At 38.6% G+C, this 27569-nt stretch overlaps 10 protein-coding genes across 10 annotated transcripts; 6 read left to right on the top strand and 4 right to left on the bottom strand.

Annotated features, from left to right (window-relative positions):
• Positions 1–62: 62 nt before the first annotated feature.
• On the bottom strand, positions 63–1038 carry BATDEDRAFT_27541 (uncharacterized protein; the record flags this gene model as incomplete). Its single annotated transcript, XM_006681633.1, has 5 exons — positions 63–158; positions 230–484; positions 601–685; positions 781–858; positions 950–1038. The coding sequence occupies 5 exons, from the start codon at positions 1036–1038 to the stop codon at positions 63–65; spliced, it is 603 nt and encodes a 200-aa protein (XP_006681696.1).
• Positions 1039–4041: 3003 nt separating this feature from the next.
• Positions 4042–4766, top strand: BATDEDRAFT_13865 (gamma-glutamylcyclotransferase; the record flags this gene model as incomplete). The annotated part of the gene is made up of 2 exons (XM_006681539.1): positions 4042–4084; positions 4180–4766. Coding segments are annotated over 2 exons (630 nt in total), but the record flags the coding sequence as incomplete, so codon positions are not given.
• Positions 4767–5177: 411 nt separating this feature from the next.
• On the bottom strand, positions 5178–5890 carry BATDEDRAFT_91619 (uncharacterized protein; the record flags this gene model as incomplete). The annotated part of the gene is made up of 2 exons (XM_006681731.1): positions 5178–5523; positions 5679–5890. The coding sequence occupies 2 exons, from the start codon at positions 5888–5890 to the stop codon at positions 5178–5180; spliced, it is 558 nt and encodes a 185-aa protein (XP_006681794.1).
• Positions 5891–6045: 155 nt separating this feature from the next.
• BATDEDRAFT_91462 (uncharacterized protein) lies at positions 6046–6939 on the top strand (the record flags this gene model as incomplete). Its single annotated transcript, XM_006681785.1, has 3 exons — positions 6046–6468; positions 6543–6666; positions 6746–6939. The coding sequence occupies 3 exons, from the start codon at positions 6046–6048 to the stop codon at positions 6937–6939; spliced, it is 741 nt and encodes a 246-aa protein (XP_006681848.1).
• An 874-nt stretch (positions 6940–7813) lies between these two features.
• BATDEDRAFT_13882 (serine/threonine protein kinase SKY1) lies at positions 7814–10409 on the top strand (the record flags this gene model as incomplete). Its single annotated transcript, XM_006681541.1, has 10 exons — positions 7814–7844; positions 7927–8052; positions 8135–8296; positions 8387–8559; positions 8631–8653; positions 9074–9356; positions 9432–9512; positions 9808–10021; positions 10080–10172; positions 10267–10409. Coding segments are annotated over 10 exons (1329 nt in total), but the record flags the coding sequence as incomplete, so codon positions are not given.
• A 668-nt stretch (positions 10410–11077) lies between these two features.
• Positions 11078–13633, top strand: BATDEDRAFT_27536 (uncharacterized protein; the record flags this gene model as incomplete). Its single annotated transcript, XM_006681632.1, has 8 exons — positions 11078–11108; positions 11163–11229; positions 11295–11405; positions 11527–11722; positions 11793–11875; positions 11965–12691; positions 12763–12857; positions 12955–13633. 8 exons carry the CDS (start codon positions 11078–11080, stop codon positions 13631–13633), a joined length of 1989 nt encoding a protein of 662 aa, XP_006681695.1.
• A 969-nt stretch (positions 13634–14602) lies between these two features.
• BATDEDRAFT_13829 (uncharacterized protein) lies at positions 14603–16080 on the top strand (the record flags this gene model as incomplete). Its single annotated transcript, XM_006681534.1, has 2 exons — positions 14603–15246; positions 15351–16080. 2 exons carry the CDS (start codon positions 14603–14605, stop codon positions 16078–16080), a joined length of 1374 nt encoding a protein of 457 aa, XP_006681597.1.
• A 508-nt stretch (positions 16081–16588) lies between these two features.
• BATDEDRAFT_27534 (uncharacterized protein) lies at positions 16589–17962 on the bottom strand (the record flags this gene model as incomplete). The annotated part of the gene is given in 3 exon segments (XM_006681631.1): positions 16589–16667; positions 16687–16738; positions 17002–17962. The coding sequence occupies 3 exon segments, from the start codon at positions 17960–17962 to the stop codon at positions 16589–16591; spliced, it is 1092 nt and encodes a 363-aa protein (XP_006681694.1).
• A 4746-nt stretch (positions 17963–22708) lies between these two features.
• Positions 22709–25074, bottom strand: BATDEDRAFT_37407 (uncharacterized protein). The gene has a single exon (XM_006681687.1). It carries the CDS (start codon positions 25062–25064, stop codon positions 22755–22757), a length of 2310 nt encoding a protein of 769 aa, XP_006681750.1. The 5' UTR covers positions 25065–25074; the 3' UTR covers positions 22709–22754.
• A 1543-nt stretch (positions 25075–26617) lies between these two features.
• Positions 26618–27184, top strand: BATDEDRAFT_27532 (uncharacterized protein; the record flags this gene model as incomplete). Its single annotated transcript, XM_006681630.1, has 1 exon — positions 26618–27184. One exon carries the CDS (start codon positions 26618–26620, stop codon positions 27182–27184), a length of 567 nt encoding a protein of 188 aa, XP_006681693.1.
• Positions 27185–27569: the final 385 nt, after the last annotated feature.

Genomic DNA, 27569 nt, shown 5'->3' with positions numbered 1-27569 from the left:
ATAAATTTTCATTTAAAATCAGTCGTATATTGCTTTTCTGCGTACAAAAATACAAGCAACATTTATCCTAGTTTGGACATGACTTGATCAAATAGATCCTCAATATTTTCTCCGGATTTTGATGAAACAGCCTTGAAATCAACGCTCCAGTCTTTTGCCTACATCAAACAAATAAAAAAATATTTAAATCCCAGTAATAGAATAAGTTCAGTCCAGCTGTATGACTTACGGTAAACATTGCATCTGGGATTTTAACAGCGGTTGCTTCCGAGTCATCCACTTTGGTACCAACCAAAATGATTTGTGCGTCGGGTGCAGCTCTATACAGTATAAGCGCAGACATGAGCGAGATGGTAAATAAGCCAAAACAAAAAAGCATGATTAAATCGACCATAATACCAGCATACCGTTTTAATTCGTTGTACCAAAACTCAATCTCTTGAAATGAGTTTTGACTTTGCATATCAAAACAAAGTAACGCTGCCTATACATATATAGTTATTCAATAAGCATGCATTAAAACTATTTGCTAAATCAAGGCCAGTTTGGTCAGATCCAAGTATTTCTAAAAACATGTGCTGATTGAATGCAAAAACGTACATTGATATCAGAGTAAAACTGGTCTAAAAGTGTTCGATACCTTTCATGGCCTCCACAGCACCAAATCTGTAGCGAGTATTTTTTGCTGGGATGAATATACATTGCACCAGTATCAAAGTTTAAATTAGTGGCGATCATTCCAGTGGTGAGTTTGAGCGATGATAAGACATAAGTTTGTACTTTTCGTTTGTGTTTTTGATATATAGGTCAGCACCATAGGTCTGCAGGTAGTCTGTCGAAAAAGTATTGTTGATGTATCTAGATATATGTTGAATTTAGATGTGGTTGAAATATATTGCATCTAAACGAGTCTTGGTTTATTATATCTGGTCAGACTGGATAGAAATACCTTTGCACTAATGCAGACTTGCCACATCCTGCTGACCCAACAACCACTACTTTTTTAAAACCACTTGAGAAGCCATGCGCAACAGTCATTTTCCCAGTACCAGTTCAAAAGTATTTGTATTAAGCGGAGAAAGTCGAGTTTGGCACAAATCTCAAGCTTTCTGGTTCCAGTGGTTCCAGCAATCCTCGAGTATTATTCTATTGATTTTTAAATTGCATACAATTGACTCTTGTAAGCTAATGCAGCAAAATGGGTCGAGCATACGAATAATGTGTTTATATTATAACAATTTCAAATCTTGACATGTTTTGTAAACTTTACTCTGGTTTACATCAATCGTATTCCATTTCGCACAATCTAGTTTAGAATGACAGATGCCAAAGCCCAGACTTGCTTGAAAAAAAGATGGAATCCATCTGATTTGCTGAATCTGTCAGACAAACTTCTGCTGGCTGGATCCTCATTATCGCGGTCGCCATCGCCAATATACAGCAGCAACGCATTGCATCCTAGCCATTCCTACCCACCGCTTTCAAAAAATACAGACCATACTAATGATTTGCATATTACATCTACAACAAAAGACCACGGTGCAATCGGGCTAGATAAACACATAGTTATCCCATACCCACCTACGCCAACAATTCATTCCACTCTGCATGATTCGCCCCATTTCAAAAATGTGACATGTCACCATCATAATGCGTTGCGTACTCATTTATGCAAATGTTTAGTGCTCGATAATAATGTGGGTGCTAAATCGCACATAATACAACCCGACGTATCCGATATTGAAATTGACTCGGAAAAGTTGTTTTCGCTTACAACCCGGTTTCTAGAAAAATACCGCATTGTAGGACCGACATCAAGCAGCTATTTGACTCCAAATATAATCGGGGTTGAATCTTTTCCAGTTACGAATCAAAATGAGCCGTTCCAACCCATCGAATCTGATATGGCACAGATTCAGCTACACAAGGCATTTATGAAATTTGCCTCTCAATGTATATCAAATGGATTGCATTTTCAATCTAGTGCATCTAAAAATCAAAAGCCAGTTTTGACATCCAGTCGACCTATTGATAGCTTATTGGCAGAAACAGGAACAGGACCTACTTCAGGCGCGTCCTTGACCCAAACTGGACCACTTCCCGCCAATAAAATCAACAAAACGCCGCATCTTCCAAAGCTGAATATAAAAAATGAACCGTCTACATTGCCTAGTCATACCAATAAGCAAATTCTCCAGAAAAGAATCACAGCAGTGCATGAAATGTCTTTGGCAGAGGCAGATGCAGTGCGAGATTTTTTAAGTGTCACGACACCATTCAAGGAATTACGAGCAGAAAACGCACGTACTTTAGCAGATTGGGTTCTTGAAAACCACGGTAAAGAACCCATATGGAACTCCAAAGCTTTTTCAGTAAAAAAATACATTATGCTGTATGTTAAAGATCAATCAGCAGCTGAACGTGCATTACTTCAACGACAACGTACTGTTAAATCAAAAGTTGCCAGCATTAAACAGTGTGCTAAAAAATTGGATCCAACTTCTGAAATTCGAGCTAGTACTCAATCCATTCATTCTTTTTCTCGGCGAAAAAGCAATTCATTTGGCGAAAAAAAATGGTCCGACTCGCATCAACGTAATGTGTTTTTGATGGAACATCCAGAAACCAACCAACCCTTTAAAAAAAATGGATTCGAGCGCACACCCGAAGATATCAAAATACTGTTCAATGCCATGCGTGGCATCAAGGCATTCAATGATCTTAGTGATTTTATTCTTGGTCAATTATGTGGAGTAATCAAATATCAAGAGTATGAAACAGATCGAGCAGTGTTTAAACAAGGCGATCAGGGTACTGCTTGGTATATTATCTTGTCTGGATTGTGTAGCGTGCAAATTTCCAAAACTGGTAGAATTGAAGATAGTTTTTCTGTAGCAACACTGGGTGCAGGGCAAGTAATATACTTTGCAAGTTTGTTTAGGACTTAGATTAACAGTTTCTACCCAAATCTGAATGATTTAGAAGTGGATTTGGCGATCTGGCATTGGTCAATGATAAGCCACGAGCAGCCACAATCCTTACATTGTCCTATTCTGAGCTTGTATCTGTTGAAAAGGTAGTATTTGGTTCTAGACTATTAACATCAAAACAGTCCTTCACCAGTTTAAAATACCCTACTGATATCTTGTTATTATTCTATAGACGGATTACAATCGCATCATCAAGTTTATCCATGAAAAGGAGATGAAGGAAAAGATTTACTTTTTGCGAAAAGTACCTGCTTTTTCCGAATGGACAACATCGCAGCTACGACAAATTGGACAGCTTATTATTTGGCGAAAATACGCACCAGGGACTGTAATCCACGCACAAGGTGAATTGATTGATTTGAATTTGGATGTATATTAGACTTGTCATTGAATCTGGCAGATTAAAGTTTGGGTTTAATGATGCATACCATGCAGGTGAAAAGTTTACCGAGTTCCACACTATAAAATCAGGTGTATGCCATGTTTACCAAGACCTGCACATTTCAAACACTAAACTCAAAGTAAAAGTTGGTACGCTTGTTCAACTCGAGTATTTTGGCGAGGAAGGTGTCATGTGGGATGAAGTAAAGGGCGAAGATGAAAAGGAGCACATTTCATATGCGAATTCGACCATTATTGCTGGAGATGAGCATCCATCTGGGGTAGAAGTTGCATCAATTACTTGCTTTGATGCTCGCATACGATTCAGGAATGATCTTACTCGTAACCCCATTCATGACAAGACGAGTTTCGAATTGTTTCATTTGTACCAGAATGACGTGAAGCAGAAGATTTGGAATCGTGAGAAATTGGCGACAATGGATCGCATTATTCGGGAGCGATTTAAAGATCCAAACATGTCTGTGAGTAAATGGAAAACTGAACTGGCCAGAAAAAAGAAGGTTTGGAAAATATAGCAGAATGATATGTTTTTATAATGCAATAAAGTTTTACATTGCTGCCCAATGCATTCGTGCCATCAGGAACAATAGTTGTAAATCCATGTTTCAACTTTAAACACTTTGCTATTTTAGCACATTCGGCTGTAGTGGCGATGTGGGTATTTGGCTATGGTTCTCTCATATGGAAAGTTGGTAGGTTTTGAACATGAGTGTGCTGTAAATTAGGACTTGAAGGGATTGACATGGTAGGCTTACAATGCAGGAGCCATTCAATGTTGTATCAATAGACTTTCCCATAGAAAAGCAGGTGCATGGACGCATATCAGGATATGTTCGTCGATTTTGGCAAGGCTCTGCAGACCATCGAGGCACACCAGAAACTCCAGGAAGAGTATTGACACTTATTCCATATGACGAATGGCACAGTCAGTTTCGTGATAGCGATCCACATCCAGCAGAATCAGTTTGGGGTGTTTGTTACAAAGTGCCTGATGATCAAGCTGACAAAGTAAGAAAGCATTTGGATTATCGAGAGAAAAACGGATATGATGCACTGCATATTCAGGTGTTGGATAAGGAAGAACAGGTGTTGGTCGAGGATGCATTGCTGTATTTGGGAACCACAATGAATGAGATGTTTCTTGGACCAGGCAAATGCATCGAGGATATTGCTCAGCATATTTTTGAATCTGCTGGTGAGAGTGGTGATAACAAGAGCTATTTGTATGAGCTAGACGACGCACTACGGGACAGATTCGGTGTGTGTGATCAGCACATATGTGATTTGGCAAGACTCGTCCGCGCATTAGATAGCAAGCCTCCTAAGCCATGCACGGGCAATCACTCTTCCAAACCAATCAAGATGGCCTTGTAGAAATCTAATGAATTTATTGTTACAAGATTTGGTTGAACCTGTGCTATGCTACAGCTGGTGATAAAAGGCATGAGAATGGATATTAAAATTGTCAGCAATCATCATCCTTGATGATATTGTTTTGCAAATATCGGTAGATTGTTGATTTGAATGAGAGTATTGATCGTGTCTTGTACTAGGACGACAATCCGGCTTGTTGGCATGTCCAGTTTGATGAACGATCTGAAGCGTTTCGCCTATAAAGTCTACATTAATCTAAACCAATCTGCAGTTTTACAAATAATTTGCATTGAAATGCTGCTGCTTGATTGACACCATCAGAATGTCCATTAAACATGGCAAGATGGATTACTAACAATTTTTCATTTTATTCTGTTTCCGTTCTTATCTCCATTGTCGCTAGCTGTGATTTTACTCAGTATCTTCATCATCGTCATCATCAGACTCATCTGATGTGGGCCAATCATCCATATCAGGCTTGGCCATTGATTCAGCACGAGTAAGAACCTTTTCAGCACCTTCCGAATCACCTCGTCCAATTTTGCGCAAATACGATCGTCGTTGTCGCTCATTCAACTTTTCAATTAAAACTTGCTGCTCTTGAGTTTCCCGCACCACTTGATCATTTGTTTTTTCAACATTAGCACCAACAAGTTGATGAACTTGCTGGCACTTGGCGCAGCAGTTTTTCTCGGATCCACACGATTTGCAAATGACGTGGTATGCATCGACTACTGTTTTCCGCAGACAAATAGTACTGCATAAATGATTGAGCAGTAAAGTTGAAAAAAACACATGTAAAAAGCTTGTTAGTACATTACAGTTGCTGACATTTAAATTTTCGAGTGTAGCAAGTAGATAATTTAGCCATCATTCAAACGATCATGCATAGATACAAGTTGAAAGCCATACCATTTTTTTGGCTGGGTTAATGGTTTATACTTGTTTATGCTTTTTTTCCATTGAATGATATCCAGACATCGTTGACAAACACCTTGAACTGGTAAATGAGAAATTTTGATAGCGGCAGGGGAGAATCTGTTTGTGGTAAAGGCAAAAGAGTTCTGATGCCGTTGTGCACCCTTCTTGGTTCCTCGTTTTCCTTTTGCACTAGATACATTCATGATTAGAGTGAGTTGAATATGATGAGATGCCACAGAACAATGTTAAAAAAGAAATGCTGATTGGAAAAAAAACTAACAGGTTAAAAATATGGCCAAAAATAAACTCGGCTCGTTTGTAGCTAAAAATTCAAGTTTTGCCCAATTCAAACGATTGGATGCAAACGAGTGTAGGACAACAGAGACGGACTCCAGTTAAGCCAGCCCATGGCAAGGAGTTTGATGAGCGACTGTCTGAAATCAGCAGTCCATTGTCTTATTCAAGCGATACCCATACTCAGAAGCATGTAGCACATATGAATTCATTCAACCCTGCACAGTCCAGTTTAGCTATGAGTGGATTATTACCATCCCAGCCAAGTGTTCAGAAGCGACCGAGTGCTTCATGGAGGCAATTGTTTAAGCAAAGGTGTATGGATAGAATCCGAAGAGATCGAGCACAAGTGATCTGGAATAGGCGGTTTGGAAATGCAAGTTCTGCAGGATCGACAATCAACACAGATACAGTCATGTCTGATTCAATCCATTCCAACTCTGACCATAAAACTGCAAATGCTTTGATAGAACAGGATAATAATGATGTAAAGCTAGAGTATGGATCAGGATATATAAAGAAGCTTTATTTAGATTGCTAATTTATTTGTAAAACCAATAGATCAAGCAAGCACTGTTTTCTGAAATGGAACAGCTATTTAAAGAATCTGCAATGAATGATATAAATGCTGATAATGCATGGATTTTTGAAAGTGAGCTGTTGAATGAACTGCAGAATCAAAAAGGTACGATATTTTTATAAATGTAAATCAGTCATGGATGTTGCAGATAGATTCAATTATGTTTTGATGTATCTAATTATAGCTCAAGAAGAAATGATGCTTTTTGATGAACATGGATTGGAGATGCCTTTTGAGTATCTGATATGCCCAGTATGTCAACACCCCTCGCTCGCGACGAATCAAGAGTGTATTGATTGCACAGGATGTAATCTCAGTATAAAGGTAATGATTATGAATGAATCCAGACTGAAACCAATACTAAAGTGGAGTATTTAGCGTCATACGCCCAGTCTAGCAGTATTTCATGCAGAACTTGAACATCTATCATACCAACACAAGTGAGTTTTTAACAGATTGTGATTGTAATTTAATAAACTAACATGAGATGAACAGACAATTTTGTCATGGAATTCTTCATGCAGGATTCAATGACGAAACTGGAATGTTTTTAATGTGCACGCATTGTGACGAAATGATTATTCTGTAAAAACAAAATAAACATTTTCAAGTTCATTTTATAACGAAAGCTTGAAAATTTTCTTTTGATTTTCTTTCAAGTCGAAACTCACATTAGAAGACTCGAGGATCTGAAATGTCCAATCGGGCCATTGCCATGAACTCTCTTAAAGCTCTTAAATCGATTAGAGCAAAAGAGCAACTTATTAAACAGCAAATGTCAACACCAGATGATGCTTGTGGTCTGAATGTCACTGAATTATCTGCTCATCTTTACACTGCTGGTAATCCTTCAAGCAAAACATCCAAACGTCGCAAACCAGGAACTCCCGCTTATTCTGAAGAAACTGCTGTTGTTGATACTGAAAACAACTTGAAAACAGTCTTGTCTTGTAATGTTTCTACTTCCTTGAATCCAATGACTGAAACAAGTCCTTTGCAGTCAGGCAGTCCAAGGTAATTGAAATTTATAATTTCCTATACGATAGTATAGGAAATTGCTATCAGTATCTGGCACTGTCCAGCTGTTGTACAATGTTCGAGTCTTATTCTACAACATGGTCTAATCTGCTGTTTTCGTGCATCCTTACAAAGGGAGGACAATGAAAAGATCACTCATGTCTTGTCAGAAGCTAGCAACTCAAACCAGTCATCTGAGTTTCTGGATGAAGATACCGAATCTGTTGTCAGCGAGGATGAAGAAGACGCTGAAGACTACTGTCGAGGTAACCATCATTGCCATATATTGTGTATTCATTGCATCTTTACTATTTTAATGGCCACGCACTAACGAGTGGTGTGTTTTAGGCGGATATCATCCAGTCTGCATTGGTGACACATATCTTGATGGTCGCTACATTGTTTTGCGTAAGCTTGGCTGGGGTCATTTTTCCACCGTCTGGCTCGCCAAAGACACCAAGTATGGTTCGCATTGTTTTCGAGATAAAAGTGTGCTCTTGTCTAATACTTGATTTGTATCCAATTTTGATTGAATTGACTAGATATTCTCGACCAGTCGCTCTCAAGATTGTGAGATCTGCTTCAAATTACACTGAAGCAGCCATTGATGAAATTAAACTGTTAGAAAAAGTCGTCAAGGCCAATCGAAACGATCCACATCGTCGCTATATTGTGGAACTATGCGATTCTTTCAAGGTTAAAGGTCCACATGGAACTCGTACGTATTTTTTAAATGACTGATTTCATCAGGTACAGAATGTTTAATTCTGGATATACTTACATGTGTTTGATTCTACTCTACAACCAGACATTGTCATGGCATTCGAGGTTCTTGGTCCTAATTTATGGAATATGATTCGAAGATATCATCGTCGTGGTATCCCCATTGATATTGTGAAACGCATTACCAAGCAGGTTGTGATGGGTTTAGATTATCTACATTCCGAGTGTGGTATTATCCATACTGATTTAAAACCAGAGGTATGTTGGTATTCAAGCCATACGTACTGAGCGATCGGCTAATTGTGAATTTATATTATTTGTTGCACTAGAATATTTTAATTGCCATTGATGTGTCTGAGACCATGCGACAGCTTGGACTTCATGATCTAAACAGTGATCCTTTGTCCCAATCTCCAGTCAAACAGCTCGACACACTCTCTCCACATAGTGCTACCGCTTCTCAGCCATCATCTTGCTCCACTCTGCCTCCACAATCTCCACTTAAAAATACTGCAAACAATGATTTGGATTCCAACAAATCTGCGAATCAAAACCCATTGGCAAAAGATCAAAAGAAAATGGTCAAGAAGCAGGCGTTGAAGCGTGGCTTACCAGAATCCACCGAATCACTTGTATCTCTACCTACTTTTGGTAATGGATTCGGCACAGCTTCATCTGAAAAGTACTATAAAGGATCCCCGACTGATACCCATGAGTCATCCCATCCTCAAAATATAATGCCCAGTCATGATATAAACAATGATGATGCTAGTGAAAGTGTAACTTCGAGCATTTTTGAAAATAACGACTTTGAGGATCATTACACTTGCAACGGTGATGCTGAGGTGGCACGAGCTACTTTACCGCCATCACCACCATCTAATCCATTGTTGGGAGTTCGTGCACTAAAAGATACTGGATCCATTCGAGGAAATCAGGACAGCCGTACATTTCATCCTGAATCATCTGGATCTGCCATGTCTAGTATTGCCAACAGTCTCAATCTAGATGAGAATCAACCCCGTTTTTTGCATGGAAAGAATACGCAAGTATTGGTTTTAAATGATCGAGTCAATCCATTTAAATCGTATTTATTAATCTGTATTCTAAACTACTTGATGTATAGTGAGGTTTTGGAGAAAACTCTAAGTGACATCAGTCTATTAGATGTGTATGAAGTACATGGCTCAAGTCGACTACCGTCATTGTCCGTATCTGATCAACACTGTGTTGATACCAACCCAGTTTCTTTGTCGGGTGGTGCGTGCTCTTCATCCGTGCAAGACATACCATATAGACAAGGTGCGCATTCTCCCAAACAAGCTGATGATTCAGAAGATCAACTGATGGATATTGGTTCCACTCATGAATCGGTTGATCGAAAAAGAAGAAGAAATGAGTCCAAGACAGAGGCAAACAGAAGAGCTGATCGTAGTGTAATTGTAAGAATTCAAGCCATGTTGCTTGTAAAGAGTGTGATTTAACCTTTTATTTGTTTGGATACAGGTTAAGCTAGCTGATTTAGGAAATGCATGCTGGGTAAACCATCATTTTACTAGCGATATTCAAACTAGACAGTACCGATCACCAGAAGTCATCATTGGTGCACACTATGACACAAGTGCAGACATATGGAGTCTTGGATGCATTCTTTTTGAACTGCTTACTGGTGACTATCTGTTTGATCCACAGGCGGGATCGCGATACACAAAAGATGATGGTAAGCAGTGTTTTACAGATTGAATTTGACATTGTACTTATATTTTATTTGTGACTAGATCATGCTGCTCAGATTGTAGAGCTTCTTGGTAATTTTCCAAAAAATATGGCTTTATCGGGAAAGTACAGTAGCAATTTATTTACCAGAAAAGGTGCGTATTGGGTCGAGTATACACTATTGATACGACCAAACTTGTCCATAATTCATATGTCCTATCATTGCATTTAACATGTAATCCTGTATAGGTGAGTTGCGTCACATTCACAAACTAAGATTCTGGAGACTACAAGACGTATTGCACGAAAAGTATCATTTTTCAGTGGCAGATGCTACTGCTATTTCATCTTTTATTCTACCCATGCTGGAAATCAATCCTTTAAAAAGGTAAAGCATCAACTACTCTTTGAAATTGATGAATCTAGTTGTACATTTGCCAACTACTATTTGATTACTACTATTTAGAGCGACAGCTGCGGAGCTACTCAGACACGAATGGCTGAAAGATGTGACCATTTGAGTCACTGTTGCATCCACGTAAATGAAACACTAAATAGCGGTGCCAAAATACATAATAAACAGCCAATCTCATGAAATGATTGGTACCAGTTTGCTGGACAACGTTGCGTCCTCTAAATTCCTCGACAAAGTCACTGGTCTTTGTGCTCATTTTTGTACAAAAAACTGAATGAATGTTTAAAGCAGTGTTCCAGTAATTCCACACGACACCTGTATAAACTCGTGCGTTCTAGTCCAAGATTGCACAGTGTTGCTTCGATGCCATTCATCAACTATTTAATGTGTAGCAAGAATTGAAGATTAAACAAGTGAGATTTACTCGACTTGCGATATGAACATTCGTTCAACTAGCGTTTCATTTTACGTGAATACAGCAGTAAAACCAATATGAATAAGTTTAGAATGAAATAACAAGTCAATCTATTAAACAACTCGATTTAAAAGACTGAACATGAGTTGGTAATGACAAACTCATCTTGAAAACAACCGAGTTTCAAAGTTTTCATTTTTACAGAATTGTCAGCAGATTCAATGACTGACATGTCTGTTACAGAGACTGTGAGCTTGGACGGTATGTGTTCAATTCAGTAGAGTTGGATCGAATCTACAACTAATTCATAAACAGTTCTTTCATTGACGAATGATGCTCGTAGCACATATGGACTGCGTCAACAGGATTATCAGCGATACAGGTGATTCATCTCACCCTTCACTTATCCACTGGATTATTTTGACTTGCTGATGAGTGTTGTATTAGAGAATACTGTGCTCGTAGAATTCGTCGAGTTAGGAAGAATACTGACATGATTCAAGGAAAGAAGCGTTATGAAAAGAAGCCTGTTACACCAACCTCGTTGGTGGATCCAAGGTATGTCCTAGACAACTGCAGTTTGTATTTCATTACATCTTTCAAAGTATATGAATTGATAACAGTCTTTTATTCGTACTGGTAACCATCAATCCTAACTTGTAACTTCAAACCTGGCTAGATCATTGCAGATCTTGTTATTTGAAGCCGAGAGATCTTGGGCATATGCAATGCAACTCAAGGCTGATTCTCAGTATGAACCTCGAAAAAAACATCATTCAATTAAACGACTTTGTAGAGCAGTTTCTTCTGCTAATCAGTTGCATGAACTATGTCAATTGGAATCCATTGATCATCAAACCTCACTTGAAACTCAGGTAATGCAGTTTATTCAAATGTTGGGTCTTGACGTATATTTAACATGTGCTGGATTGATTTGAAAACAAGGCGTATGCTTTAAGACTGGCTGCGTATGTTCATTTTGAACGTCAAGAATGGCAATCTGCTCTGGATGTGTTTGCTTCATCTCGGTAATGCTTCTGATATCGTTGTTTTGGATAAATGTGTACTATTTGATACCAACTTTTATTGTACATGATCACCTGGTGTTTATAAATAGATCTATATATGATAAGCTAGCGCATGTTGCTGTTACTGCATCGCATGCAACACTCTGTCAAGCAGCTATGGATGAGATTGATCCAAATATCCGATACTGTGCTTACAATCTCAAGTTCAAAGGCAATCAAACCGATGATATTGAGTCGCTTCTTGAGCTGCGTAAAACAAGCGGTGGTCCAGGAAACGATCTTCTCAGTGCCAAAATTGACTTGCTTGTCACAGAACGCATGCACGTTAAAGCAAGAGCCATTCACACCATGGAGTGGCATGGATACAGCATGGATATTCATAATGAGGACCTTATGGCCATGATAATGGAAATGCAGGAAATTTCAGCCAAGATTAATGGTGAAGTTCAAGGCAATGGCATTGTTGTGGATGGACGTGTGGATGAATCTCAATTTGCTGGTATCATGGCCGAGTATGATAAGCTTTTAGGACTTGGATGGGATGCTGCCAAACTTTCTGAGCGCGACATCAAGGAAGATTTGGTTGCTGTTATGAAAGTCAAGTCATCCAAAAGCGATATGCATTCTGCAATGTTGAAGCTCATCAAAGAATACGTGACCTATACTCGACTAGAGCATACATTTGATCGTGATATTTTGCTTGAGCAGGCTACTTCTATGCGTCTTAAAAATCTTGTTCATTCCAGTGGTAGTGTTGAAAAGCGACCCAGTCAACGCCGCGAAGAGTTGATCCAGTTGGATATAACTATGCTTCAGGTATAAAATGATTGACATGGAAGCTCAATACGATTATTTGAACTGACCATCTTTACTTTTGATGCATTTAGGTTGTAAATGAAATGAAGGAGCTTGATATTATCGAGACTGATCTTGCACTAGGTCATCTTGTATCTTCAAAGGGATTTTTTGTAGTTGCTCAACGGTAAGTGCATGCAATTTAAATCTTGCACATTGTTTAATTGAATCCTATTAAAATCTGACCATAATTGACTCTTACAAACGTGTATAATACATTACAGTCTGGCGCACACGGCAGATATCTACACTGCAGATCAAAAATATGCCGAAGCTCTAGTTCTTTTAAACAAGGCAATGGAGCAGGTGCATCTTTCTCGAACATCGGTTGTAGAATTCAAACGAAAGATTATCAAGCACGACCAACAGATGGCAGTAAACATGACCAAATTGTTGGATGTTTTGAGCCAATCCATTTGTAATCGATCTTTGATTACCAAAGCAAAGGTTTATTTTGAGAATGATGACAAAGTGCCGTATGTTTCACTTTCAAAAACAGTTCAAGATATGTCAATTGGTACGCACAAGATCAACCAGATGGGCGTAGGTCGAGCGGAGCATATGAAGGTGTTTTTCCAGCCCAGTGAAGGGGTCATCCCAGTGGTTCAGAGTATTCCACCAGCATTTGAACCAGTTTCATTCAAGCCCATGTTTTATGATTTAGCATATTTAGGAATGGAGTTTCCACTGTGGAATATTTCAGAACTCGCGCAGGGAAGATCAAGAATGGATCGAATCACGCAAGAAATTGAAGGAGTGAATGCAGTGCAGACTGAGGATGTGTATATGGAGAGTACAAGGAGTGACGCAGAAAACAAGTCAGATTCTCCGTATAATTCTAGTGAAGCAACAGGCCAAGGACTGTTGGGAATGCTTGGAGGATTGTGGGGAGGACGCAAGTGAATGAATTGAAATAAAGTCGAGATTGGATTTTAAAGTTCGTCGCGGTTTACCAGAAAGTCGATTCGAGTTGCTGTCATGTCATCGACTACTCCACAAAAACTGCAGTTTAAAAAGAAACGTTCTACACATCCTTCATCGCCTACTACTGGTTCTAGCATTGGATCTCATACTGTATACAGCAGCATTCATGAACACAATGCATTCCTGATAGCCAAACCTTTGAATCCAGCAGTAACGAACATTCCAAGCGAACTCTCTCCCGTTTCTCCTACTGTCACCAATGTTACTACCAATAATGCCGCCAATGTTTCTATTAATCATACTATGAATAACACTGCTGTAAGCGCTGCTTCATCTTTTGCCAATGGGGTAGAAAAAGCCATACGTTACGTTGGATCACTTGATAGTATAAGAGGCGTTAGTGGTTTAAGCGCTTCCACAGTTCATAATGGCAACCAAGTCGTTGCTGATTCAGATTCATCTCCTACTACTATGGCTGCATCATCGCTATTCTCTTCCTTTTTAACTGGTGGTGATGGCAGCAATTTAAATTCTACTCAGAGCAATCCATCTACAGTTGGTGCCAGTCTATCTTCATATGTGTTTAGATCCATATCCAGTAGTTCAACTGCCAGTATCAATTCCTTTGATGATTCGTCTGCATCTCTTGTAGGAAATTCTTCTGCAGCGGCTGGACCACAAAGAATGAATCGTATCGACTCTGTGTCTGGCTCGGCTTCTGTTGCATCCACTGATATTCAGATGAATGCTGAGGATGAAGAAGATGAAATGTTGTTGGCTAGACTTGCTCATCACTCACGACAGCCATCCACTGATGTCAATTTGAGTCCAATCCACCATCACACTCAAGTCTTGCCCAACACAAGCAGTGGAACAGTCAGTGCTGCTGCTGCTTCGCTAGCTAGATCACATCAAGCTGCTGCTCATTGGCTTAGTACTCATGTTCAAATGAGTTTTGCTTCTGTCAAGGATTCGGTCTTGGGCTCAAAAGAACCCTCGACTACTGTAGATGAACATGGTATTGACTGGGACTTTTGGGGAAAGGTCATCAACGACTACGAGGGTCAACTGCGCAAGTTTCCTAGACAGTTTACTAAACGACTCCATCAAGGAATTCCAGAACCTATTCGAGGCATGATGTGGCAACTTATGACGAGTAGCAAGAGTGAGATGCTCGAGGAAGAGTACTTGCAGCTTCTTACTCGTCACACTCGTCATGAAAAGATCATTCAGAGAGATCTTGCCAGAACATTTCCCAATCATCCACACTTCAAGGATGCTACTGGACCCGGTCAAAATTCTTTATTTAATGTTTTAAAAGCTTATTCCATTTATGATCAAGAAATTGGATACTGTCAAGGTATCGCGTTTGTTGTTGGTCCGTTACTATTGAATATGCCCGAAGAACAGGCATTCTGTGTTCTTGTTCGAATGATGCGCGACTACGGGTTTCGGGATTTGTTTTCACCAAAAATGATTGGACTGCAGCAGAGAAACTATCAGTTTGATAAACTTATCGACGAGCAATTTCCTATTGTTGCAAAGCATTTGGAAAACCAAGATATCAAGTCAACCATGTATGCTTCACAATGGTAAGTTACATTTAAACTCGGTTGGCTTTGCATTTGAATTTTACTTGTGCACCACTAACTACATGACCCAACTCTGTATTCCATTACTTTTTTAACTTGTACAGGTTTATGACTCTGTTTGCTTATAGATTTCCACTAGACATGGTATTCAGAATTCTGGATATTGTTTTTGCAGAAGGTCCCGAGTCTGTCCTTCGTTTTGCTGTTGCACTCATCAAACACAATGCAGAAACCATCATCACGCTTGATTTTGAACCCCTTCTCGAGTTTCTTAAATCTGGGCTTTTTGATCAATATATCACAAACACCAACCAACTTGTAGCAGATGCATCTGCCATTCGCCTATCAAAATCTAAACTAGATAAATGGACTACAGAGTTTAACGAAATGATGTACAAACAATCTCCAGAAGTCATGGAGGCTGAACATGCCAAATCACAATATCGCCAACTTGTTGAAGAGTACAAAGTCTTGGAATCTAATTACGAAATTCTGAATAGAGAACATGTAGATCTTGCCAACCATCTCGGTGATGTCAGTGGTGATCGTGACATACACTGTGAGCGAGAAGAAGAGTTGGAGCAACAAGTAAAAGCTCTAAAACTGATTCTATCAACTGACCGAAAACATGCAGAAAACGAAGTGCGTAGCGAGATGAATAGATTAGCAGAGCGCAACAGTGATCTGGTCAGAGCCAACGCAGAACTACAAGATGACCTAGACGATATTACTGCACAATTGGCAGATACAAAATTACGGCTGGTACAAAGCGAGACAGATAAAGAAGAATTGAAAAAAAAGTTGGACAACTTGCGTAAGGCGTTAGGTGCTTGACTAGTTTTGGTTACTCTACAACCCTATTCACGTAAAATGAGACACTTTTGTATTTATCTTGCAATGACTGCGTCTATTCTACTTTGGAATAAACAATGGTTAAATATTTGTTGTACTTTCTACTAGACATTGCTTTTGACGTGCATTCTCCGTTCTTTCAGTGTTGGAATTGCTTGACAGACATTATTGTTTATTACACAAAGAATTTTCAGCAAGGTTTATTGGAATTCAAAAAATGTCTTTTGACGTATAAATTGATTAATGTGTCAAAAGATTCGAGGTAACCAAATACTTTCAAACTATAAATCTTTGGGTCAAAAGGTTTTGGTCAATTCCATTGATTATCGACTACACAAGTATGTTGTCAATCTGGTCGATTCATGTATTCAAGACATGTTCCAAACACCTGCGTTGTTATTTGATCCAGTCGGCAACGCGATCGTGTTCATTCATGGATTGTGAATTAAACTTTGGTCACCACTTGTGTCTTGTTATATTCCAAATGTCATCAGAATGTATTGACTTGTGCCATCTGTGTTTCAACTATTCGTGGTTGCTGCTTACATGCGTGCAAGGCAGAAAGTGAGCTACATAAAATACCAGAACAATCCACGGAAAACAATCACAAACGAGAGCAAGGAACGTTCCGATGGAATTTCTTTTTGATTATACATCATCCACTACCAATATCAATACTGGTTTCAATATCAACAAGTTTCAATATATCGGTTGTAAAACGATCATATTGATGCAGTATTGATCATCAAAATGGTGTTTTTTGAAGCCATTACACCATGACATTGACTCGACACAACTATTGCTGTAACAGAAACCAGTCTCTTGTAATGAATACACAATTTTATCGAGTATTTTCAATGATCAAGGTAGTACTCGATTCCATCCATTTCTCGATATTCTTACTCTGGTAATCGACAGGAGTACAGCCATTATCATCATATGGACAATATTCATCATCAGATTCTACACCACCAGCAATACACCAAATGAGACATGCTGTCTTGTGGAATTCTAGTGCGTTCCTGTTTGGTAGTCGAGTTGGATTGTTGTGAATGAAATACAATGTCATTTCACTGTTGGATTCGACTGTTTGTCGATTGTCAGTCCATCTCTTTTGCCTTGTTCTGCGGATAACTTTCAAATCTTCAATTGTCTCAATCCACTTCTTGTGCTTGTCACTTGTTGGATCATTGATCACCAGTTTGTCATCCACTACATCCACATATTGCTTTAGTTTACCAAATTGGTCATGGCAATTGATACACAACAACAGTCCGTTCTGTATTTGATGTTTCTGCGTCAAACCAGATCGTAGCAAGATGGATGGTTCGTTGTATGCCATTCCAATGTTCTTTTGGGATATGATGTGTGCTCCTTGCAAGGACAGCTTATCCCAGCAAAACAAGCAGACACTGTCTCTCTTCTCAACCGCCTTGTTCAAGTCCTTGTGCTGTAGCTCACTCACTTCTGCAACATAGTCCAGATCATCAGCAGAGTTGGTTCTTGATGTTGGGTTTGATGAAACTGGAGTGTGGCAGCTGGATGAATCGTTGTAGTCTTTGTGGAATGGCAGTATGTAATACCCAAACATGTCATCAATGAATGTACAATGATGTTCTGGGTCTGCCAACTGGATCTTGGTTGAGAATTCCTGCTGCTCTGCAAATTGGTTGGCAGTCAGCAGGTTGTGCAGTCGAGTGATGTGTGAGGTTTCTCCCTCTTGGATGATTCCCAAAAACAAACCTCGTTTGTTGTCATCCTGCCATTCAGACTTGACTCTCTGTGTTGGTATGGCTTGAGTGCTGATTTGGTAGTATTCATTCAACAGTTGTGTTGTTGCTGTCTTTGTTGTTTCAATATTCATTTGATGTTTTTTGACAAAAGAATGAAACTCGAACCAACCAAAATAATTGCAGTCAACAATCAAATTGGACAATATTCACCAATAATCTTTTAAACTCGTACAGTTTGTAGTGTTGTCATAAAAGTCATGGTTTGGCACATTTTCATCAAGTTACCAGTGAGTATCAACGAGTATCAACCAACAAAATTGGTCTCGTTGGTTGATACACTACTGATGCACTTGCATATGAAACTGTACGAGTTCAATCAATGTTTCTTGCACGGTTGTCAAATGTTCAGATGAAATCAATCTCATGGCAGGACACAAAATGTGACATTATCAAATAACAACCAATACTAAACAATTGGGTTACCACATGATGGCTCATTCGGAATACGAGTTGAATCCATTAGTGGTCATTGATACCATCAAGTGTATTGGCAAATACACAATGGTTTGTAATGGTAAATTGATTTCAAACACATCACCGCTCATTTATCACCGGATACATATTTGAAAGTATCCAATATCACTTGATACTGAATGTCCAAGTGTCTGCTCAGAGTTGCTCACAATATTGACGATATTACAACAACATGCTGATTCAAATTTGGAAAAAGTAACATTGGCTTGTTTAATCTTGAATTACTGAAATCAGATGGTTTACAATGATCCGATCATGTCAAATATAACCGATTGCAATTATTTTGGAATCATGTCAGATTATGACAATCTGTTCGAGTTGTTTGAGCCAATACAGTGTGATGGAGTGATGGAAATACTCGAAATACACACAATACAACTCTTGCAGCAGTGTATGAAACTATCAAGCATGACATGGTATGGCATGAAGGGTGTAGATTAGACTTGATAACAATGTGTACGATTTGGACTTTTAAATTCGGAAATAGCAGCTCTGTTCCAACATCACATTGATTGTAAATGTCGATGTTGTTTAACCTTGTACAAATGACCATTTCACATGCAACTTTAGCCTGATATCGAGTATTTTCAAATGAATGCAAGCTTGCGACACTCGCTTGACTCGTTTGGCTCGGATTCTGGTTGATATTTACAATATCGATGCAAAGTTGCATTCCAGAATGAATGTGTATAATATGATGTGGTCAATCGTTTGGTTTCATTGTTATCAGTCATTGACACCAGTGATTGCATTGATTGCAAATAGTAGTCCAAGTAATCATGCATAAACAAACACCAGATAGTCACTGATAAACTGATGGTATCCAATGTATACATGACACATTGTATAGTTCCATTTAATTGCCAGCAATGTGTGATTGGATTACTCGAGTCATCAATCAGTTTTCAAACAGTTTCAAGAACAATCAAGTCATGTCCAATAAACTGTCTGATGTGCAGGTGTTTTGGCATTGGTCCGTTGGTCCATTAGTACGATTGTTGGTTGTCAATTCGGACTTGTAAATGACAATTGATTCTTGATTATTGCATTGGTGTCCATATGTATCCATATGTGACTCATTGTATACGGAACAGGACTGACAAGTGTGTCTGAATTGATGACAGATGATACAGTCTATCCAACAAAAAGTAATACATTGATCGTGTCTGCATGGAAATAAGCTTCATAACTTCCACTTCTGAATGTATGAGAATCAACTTTCAAACAACAGATACGTCCAATGACTCTTGCAAATGCATTGATGGAGTGTTGTTGAATAATTCGAGTTTTTACAAATCAGCATCACTGGAAATAGTTACTGTTATTCAGACAGTCAGTTGTCCAGACATTACAGTTGTAATATTACACATTTTCCATTGTTGCAACGCTCAGATAGAAATGGCAAAATTAAAACAAGAGCATCCTTCAATATCAGTTTAGTCAAAACATTGGTACTTGTTTGTCTGTAGCCCAATATACTTATCAACTCCATGTCATTCATCAGATAATATTGTATAGATTTTGGCAGTGATATCGACAAGATAATCTGTACTAGGTCCAGTCGTATCCATATCCACAACTCACTCGTCCAATCCAATCTTTTCATCAAGACTATGCAAGAAATTCAACTGCATATAGTTTGTAACAATTCCATACACCGAGTTCAAATGACTAATCTCTGCTGCAACTTTACATCCAATCAAGTCCTGTGACATTTCCAGTCTCATGTCATCCTTGTTTGCTTCAGTAATATAAACTCTTTCTGCGATGTAAAACATTCAAAGTGACCATGAACCTTTAAGAAATCACCATCCAATCTTTTTCCACTTGTGTTTGGCCGTTTTGGGTAAAAACAGACAAATGATGAGTGGAGCAATCGAATAAAGTCCGAGACTCATTGCCTGATGTAACTGAACCAAAGCATGTTGTAGCAAACGACAAATAGTGTGAAATATTGAATTTGTTTTCTGGGATTGTTTTTGACGATTGATGTAACTAGTTTACAGCACAGGCTTGACCTGATTCCAACAAACATACATACAAGTGTTGAATCAGTGGGGGTTGACTTTGTTCTTTTCAAGTATTTGATCGAGTTGCTCTCATACTTTTTTGTTTAGAATGGGATATTTTAAAGTTCGATTCAGACAATGGCGACTCCAGTTGTGAGATATTTGATCCGACGTTGATTACAAGTTGCTGTAATTGTAATGAATAAATGATGATTTCCAGTATTTTGAACAAGAAATGGGCAGTATGGTTGTAAAGGAGGTCCTCGATCAGTCAGTCAAAGTGAGAGTTGGTCAGCACTGTAATAGCCAAGTCTTGATGATAACTCATTGTTTAATTTAAAGTCATCACATCTGTGCAGTCTTGTAGAAACTCTTGCGTTGTTTCACCCGAGTTTGATCCAGAGTTGTCATTTTTGTGGAATCGGTGTCGCAAAACGTAGCAAATCTATAGCTGATAATTCCAACAGCCATTCAAATTGAAATTCAGTTTTATAGTTTATATGAACAAACAAATATCATTTGAATGAGCCGGTGTTGTATGGTGCTATTGATATACTAGTAGCATGCTTTTGATCGTACTCGATAGCATAAATACAATACAAGACTCTACCTGTTGAATGACAACTTGCTTGGATCCAGTAAAACGACACTCTAGTTGTTTACTGTAATAGTCTGTCACTGTAGTTAGTGTGTTCAGTATATGCGACACTAACTCAGTGTGACTACAAATACTGGATCCAGTCTGTTGACAGATTTTAATCCAGGTGATCTAGATGATGTATATGTAGTTGATTCTAGTCCAATTCTAGTTCAATTCTAGTTCAATTTCAGTGAATGGAATGTTTTAATCACAAATTACGCAGCAAATGGTCATGATGCCAACATAACAAGTTTAGTGTTCAACTTGACAGTGACTGAACCTATTGTTCATTATGAATTGGCAACTCGGCGAGTGAAAACCTTGCCGATTTAGAGCATGAATACCGGAAACCAACAACAATCCAGTCCGATTCACAAGACTCGACTTGAGATTGAACATCAAAAACACTTGGGTTGCGACAAATATGGTTTGGAAATATCAGTTTTACAAAACTGGATTCAAGCAACACTACTTGGATGTTGTTCAGTCTGGTATAACTTGACCATATGATGCATCTCGGATCAACTGGTAATGCAGTGGTTTGATTCGGTTCGTTCTACAATGTTGTATTTCAATGATTGTCACAATCTGAGCATGGTGCAGTTGCTCAAGATTCTGGTGCGAACAACAAACTCTTGAACCAGACCCGACACATTGCTACAGCTCAAAGTGGACCATCAACAGTCTCGAGTAGGATATGCTACAATCCAGCGTGTATTGCATGATGGTTTACTTATTTATCTTGCATTCAATCTCATCCATTCAATAACATCATTCATTACCAATACAATGACACGACACGACATGGCATGCTTGAATTGATCATATTGCACTAATCACTACTATACACTGAATTGATCTACCGGACCCATCAAAACCCATATATTTGTGATTGATCAACATTACGATATTCAAAATGTACTGTTAAAAACAGCTGATTTTGTGCAACAGCAACCAATACAACTAGGTTTACTCATCATGTTCAACATCACTGTTTGTGTTTTTGTCGTCCGATTTACAGCTACCAGCAGTGTGTGATTCAATGATGATCCCAATATACTTGTAGCAACGTGAACAATAGTGCTGTTTTTGTTCCATATCAAGCGTGTTGTGCATTTTGAATGTAGCGGTATTCATGTTGGAAATCAAAGACTATTGTGAAACTAGAGACTCGACAGGTGTAGTAACAAAGCTGGTTATTTATTACAAAGGTATGCATTGATCCATTTATAGCCGATATGATGTACGTCATTGCGCACATCATCCAACTTTGTGTCGTACATTGCAATGGTTCCATAATGCAATGTTCTCAATATACACTACTTGAAACACCAAAACTGTCAATTATAACAGTGTAGACAAGGCACCAAATGATACCAGTTTTGTTGGCCAATAATTACTATTAGATTTGTCCAAGCTTGTCAAAAACAGCAATCTACCAAAAATGGGTCATTATGGACAAAAGTCTCGAGGTGCAACAGTGGATAGTCTGTAGTTTGAATGATGGATAGTTTTGTGCAGTATTCATACTCGATAGCACAATGAACACAATGAACACGATTGGATTGTTGTATATCTTGCCCATAATTGTAACAATATCCTTGAAACTGGATAGATTGTTAAATGATTGTGTAATCATTACTGATATTTATCCAAAAACAACCTGCTCAATTCGATCGAGTTATTATAGATTTGTACAAATTAATAAATATATTTATTGGAAGGAAATATCAATGCTCATTAAATAATAAGCTTGTCATTGATCTCAAAGAAAATAACAACTCCATCCATATCAGGCTGGTCGCACGGAAGACCCTCGATTGGTTCAAGCAAAGTCTTGGGCTTTGAAGCGTCAATCTTGTAGTAAGCCTTTTTCAGAACATGGCTTCTTTGGAATTGAACTTCAAACGATGGAGCTGGAGGATTAAAGTACGAATCTTGAAGTTTTCGTGTAAAAACTAGTTCCACCTTTGCTGCTTCAGGAATCCTACCAATGATATTCACCATTGTTTCAAGGCTGATTACACCTTTGTGATCTTTGGATTCTCCAAAAAGTCCACAGGAAGTCTTCAAATCAATACTTTCCGAGTTTCGAGCTCTTGATAACCAATCAAAGTTCAAACCAGGTATTTGAACAAAATCGGGCCACTTTTGGTTTGGCGGTGAAAGAAAAGGTACAGTAAATTTTATGCCATCGAGTTTGTTCAGATCGAGTATAGAGACGTCTTCGGAATCAGGTTTATCAATCTGAAGCTGGTATACCAAATTCAACAGAAACGGTTTTAGATCAATTCCCTTGACGCCATTAGAATGTGAGGCCAAACAGACTGTCGAACATAGCAAAGACTCGAGAAACATTCCATCATTGCTATCCTGTACAGCATTCGAAAAGTATAGAATATGGCTGCGATAATCCGGATTACTCTTGGCTTTCATCAAAAAATGTGCATATGGCACCTGCTTGCCATCCCCTGCATAACAGGCGGAAAATCCCTTTCCACCCATCAACAGCAGGTAAAGCAAAATGTCGTTCTTTAGCTCTGGAAACACCGAAGACGGTCTCCAAGAAGCAGAATGGTCTTGAATACATCCATCATTCATCAATATAAAGTTTTTTTCTCCATTTAGCTGGGCAAAGTGTGAGTGAATCAATGGAGTCGATTGGTTTTCCAGATTGGTCGATTGGCTTTCCAAATCGGTCAGTTGACAGTGAGCGTTATGAAGCAGCCGAACCTGTCCAAGTTGTCCGTAAAGATTTCCAAATATCTTTTTGACTGATTTCAGTTTAATAAACGCTGCTTTCATCAATTCGTCAAAATCTGAAACCTTGTTTGCGATTTCTTCTGCGACAAGCTGCGCAAAAAGTGGCCTTGAGTTGAGTATGATAGATTTGAGATATCTTGGTAGTGTTTGTGGCAATCCTGTTAGTTCTAGTTTTACTGCTGGAAATTCCCCAAACACATGACACCACGGTCTTGGAGTCGCACTTCGACTGCTGCTTCCAATGTTGAGCTGCAGTTTGGCTGCTCTGGAATCTGTTCCCATCATAACGAGTCCCAGACCCAATGAGCGGAAGCAATTTCGCACAAATCGCACTTTTTTTAAGGACTGGTCTGAAATAGCAATACACTCGTCCAGAATAAACACTGGTCTGTGTTGATGGATTCCTTTGGAAGTCATCAGCTCTTGGACATCTTTGCCAGTCTTTGGGCCAATACTGACTGTGGGTGACTGAATTTTGTTGGATAGCAGTTCAAAAATAAATCCATACATATATAGACTTTCTTTGAACAGCGAACCACAGCTTGGAGATGAAGCTTCAGGGCTATACATTTGCTCATCTTCTACATAACATTTGCTGAACAACTTTGAAATGTTTTCAAAGTTGCGGTAGATTCTTTGTGATGTCGAACCGGGAGGATCGAACAGGAGATAATGCACTCTCCTCCGATCACCAATATTGGCTTTGATATTAAAGCCCATCTGACTCTTTCCTGAGCCAGATGAGCCCTCGAGAAATGTAAACGGTAAATTTTTGAAGCTTGACCCCGAAAATTCTCCAGCTGTGACTGCAAGGATAATTTTTACAATTTGCACAACACAGTTGTCATCTTTTAAAGAATCGGCAATGTGATGATACTTTAAAAGTGACACAGTGGTTTCGGTATCTGCAGTTTCTTCAAATGTTCCTGAAACCATTCCGGTATTCGAACCTACTGGAGCTCCTGGCACTGAGCTAGCGACGCCTTGCCCGGTACCACTGCGTGATTTAATGATGAGTGGACTGGACCCAACAGTCCCATTTGTTCCGAGAGCAGCAATGGGGTCCCAGGAGTTGTAGTTGGTCTCCACCCCATTCACCACATAATGGATGGTGAGCTCGTCAGGGTCTATAGCACCAAGTTTCGATGGAAGTGCTTGTTTGACTGCTGCAACCAGGCCACCAACGTCAGTCAGTGGCCTTCTTCTTTCTAGTTCTCCATTGAAGTGGGTTTCAATTTTCACTGGCTGGTTGTGGAGGTATTGAATGTAGAATGGTATGTTTTCCATTAGAGTTTACTGAAGAGAAAGGAATAGAGTAGAAGAAAGAGCAAAAGGAAATGTAATAGAATAGAGTGGAATGAAATGTAATGAAGAAAAGAAAGGAAAAAATTCGACTTTAAATCCAAAATTTAATGTCATGTGAAACAAATTCACACACTGAATATTGTTTAAATTAAGCAATTTTGTGTGAAATTAAAACTGTCAAATTAAGCATTTTTGTGAAATTAAAACTGTCAAATTGTATTAATTTGTCATGTATTCAAATTCACATTTTGAAGTGCTTAAATTAAGCAATTTTGTGTGAAATTAAAATCAAATTAAACATTTGTCATGTGTTTATTTGTATTGTTCAATCGAGTGTCAATTCAACTCGACAATTGATTACGTCATTCATATAATGACTCGAGTCTTTTATTCAACATTTTAATATTCAATTATTGTTAATCAGTCAATTGTTGGATTAGTAAATATGTTACAAAACATGCATTTACATGCTGAATCTGACAAGTGAATAATGATTGTTCCAATCAACAATTGGATTGGATCGACTGCAATATTGTCATTGATCTCAGTCACTGTTGACCAATACATTGTAATACATTGACAGTCTCAACATCAACATTGTATTCATGTCAAGTTGTGCGTAGTTGCTAATATTACACCACAGCAATACTGTCAACTTTCAAGTCCTGTGATACACTGTTTCAACCATGACCGGATCGATGTTGATCACTTGTCAATACACGGGTCAGTTGTATAATCGTACAACTGTTGGTTAACCAATGTTTGACTGTCGATATTTGAATCATGAATATTGTCCAACATAATTGTCGCTAACATTGTCGTTTGATTGCCTTGTTCTATGAATAATCATTGCAATGTCATTTGTTCAGTTGTTGCTGGTTTATTGAAACCATATCACAATTCTTGATATATTGGCATTCCGCCTATATAGTCTACGCTAACCAAAAACGATCGTGAAACTTTACCAACCAAAAACTTTTGTTTTCAAAATGCTGCAACAGCTGCTTGTTTGATGCCATTAGAATGTTTTCAAAACACAATGAAGGTGGGTTGAAATAAATACTTTTTCATTTTCACGCCCTTTGTCGTCAACTGTAAAACCAAGCTGCATGATGGAGGCAATGAGTTTATTGTGAATAATTGTATCAAAAATCGTAATTGCAAAACAGCTGATGCACTCCAACACCAGCCTTGGTTTATGCAAGTATCTTTGAATTTAATTATAATGTTGATGAACTGCTACGACATTTTGAAACGTCAGAAATTCTCATGCTTGACAAATGAAATTGCCACTTGAACATGAAACCAAACTCGAGTTTACCGTGATTGCCACACATTCAAGTGCAATGTATTTGATTTTCAAAAACAGGAAACCCCGCCATCGATCTGATACATTTCATTCAACCTGCTATACCTAAGCCACTTTCTGGATATAAATTCAAATGAATTTCCCAATCTACCCAGCTCAAAAATAACTCAACCTTTGTACCTTTGCACATATTTAGCAGTAATATTTTCAAAAACATTCATTCTCCATGAAACTTTACATTCTTGCAACTGTATGTACGTTTGTGGCAGCAGCCACTGCTGCTGTTATTCCATCAACCGATCCATTGTCTACTCTCAAACTAAGTAAGCGGTCTATTGCTGACAAGGGCGATGCGTCGGACGATAGCAATGCTACAGCTGAACCCAAGAACAACTTTAGCATTGGGGACATTTTCAGTGGAGTCAAAACCATTATCGACAAGATTGGAAAAAAAGGCGGTAAAGGCATCGAGGCTGATCCCGCTAGTGGTGATGGTGTTGGTAACGCTGATCCAAATACAGATGGAAATGCTGATCCAGCTTCTACCGGTGATGGTACCGGCGACACTCCCGCTCCAGCCGATGGAAATGTTGATCCAGCTTCTACCGGTGATGGTACCGGCGACACTCCCGCTCCAACCGATGGGAATACCGACTCATCTCCTTCAAAAACTGGAAAAAAGATAATCGATACCATTGGTGGAATCTTTGGGGGTAAAGATGGCGGTGGTCTAGGTGGAATCTTTGGGGGTAAAGGTGGCGGTGGTCTAGGTGGAATCTTTGGGGGTGTCTAATGATACCCATTGTTATTTCCAAGCCCAATGTATTTTAAAAATGTCGATATTATTTATTTCAAAGCAAAATAAAATTAGTACAAAATAAACTACAAGCGTTGCACTTTACATGAATACAACTGCAAATGTGATGTTTAAGAGTTTAAACATTCGTTGCACTTTTTTATTACAAATTGACTTTAATAAACACAATTCTTTAACCTACAGCATCCATATGATACACACAATCAAACTCTAGTTTTGAATCTGAGATTGACCTCACTTGGCATAACCATGTATTACGCGATCACCAAGTTTGAATCTGAATAGGTTTGAACTAAAAAAATTAAAGCTATTTTGGCTGATTAAACAGTAGTTTGTACGTAATTTCAAAAGTTGGTTATAA

This window comes from Batrachochytrium dendrobatidis, assembly GCF_000203795.2.
Source record: "Batrachochytrium dendrobatidis JAM81 unplaced genomic scaffold BATDEscaffold_13, whole genome shotgun sequence".
NCBI lineage: Eukaryota > Fungi > Chytridiomycota > Chytridiomycetes > Rhizophydiales > Batrachochytrium > Batrachochytrium dendrobatidis.
The sequence above is the reverse complement of the archived record's forward strand: the minus strand, read 5'-3'. Positions and strand labels throughout refer to the sequence as shown.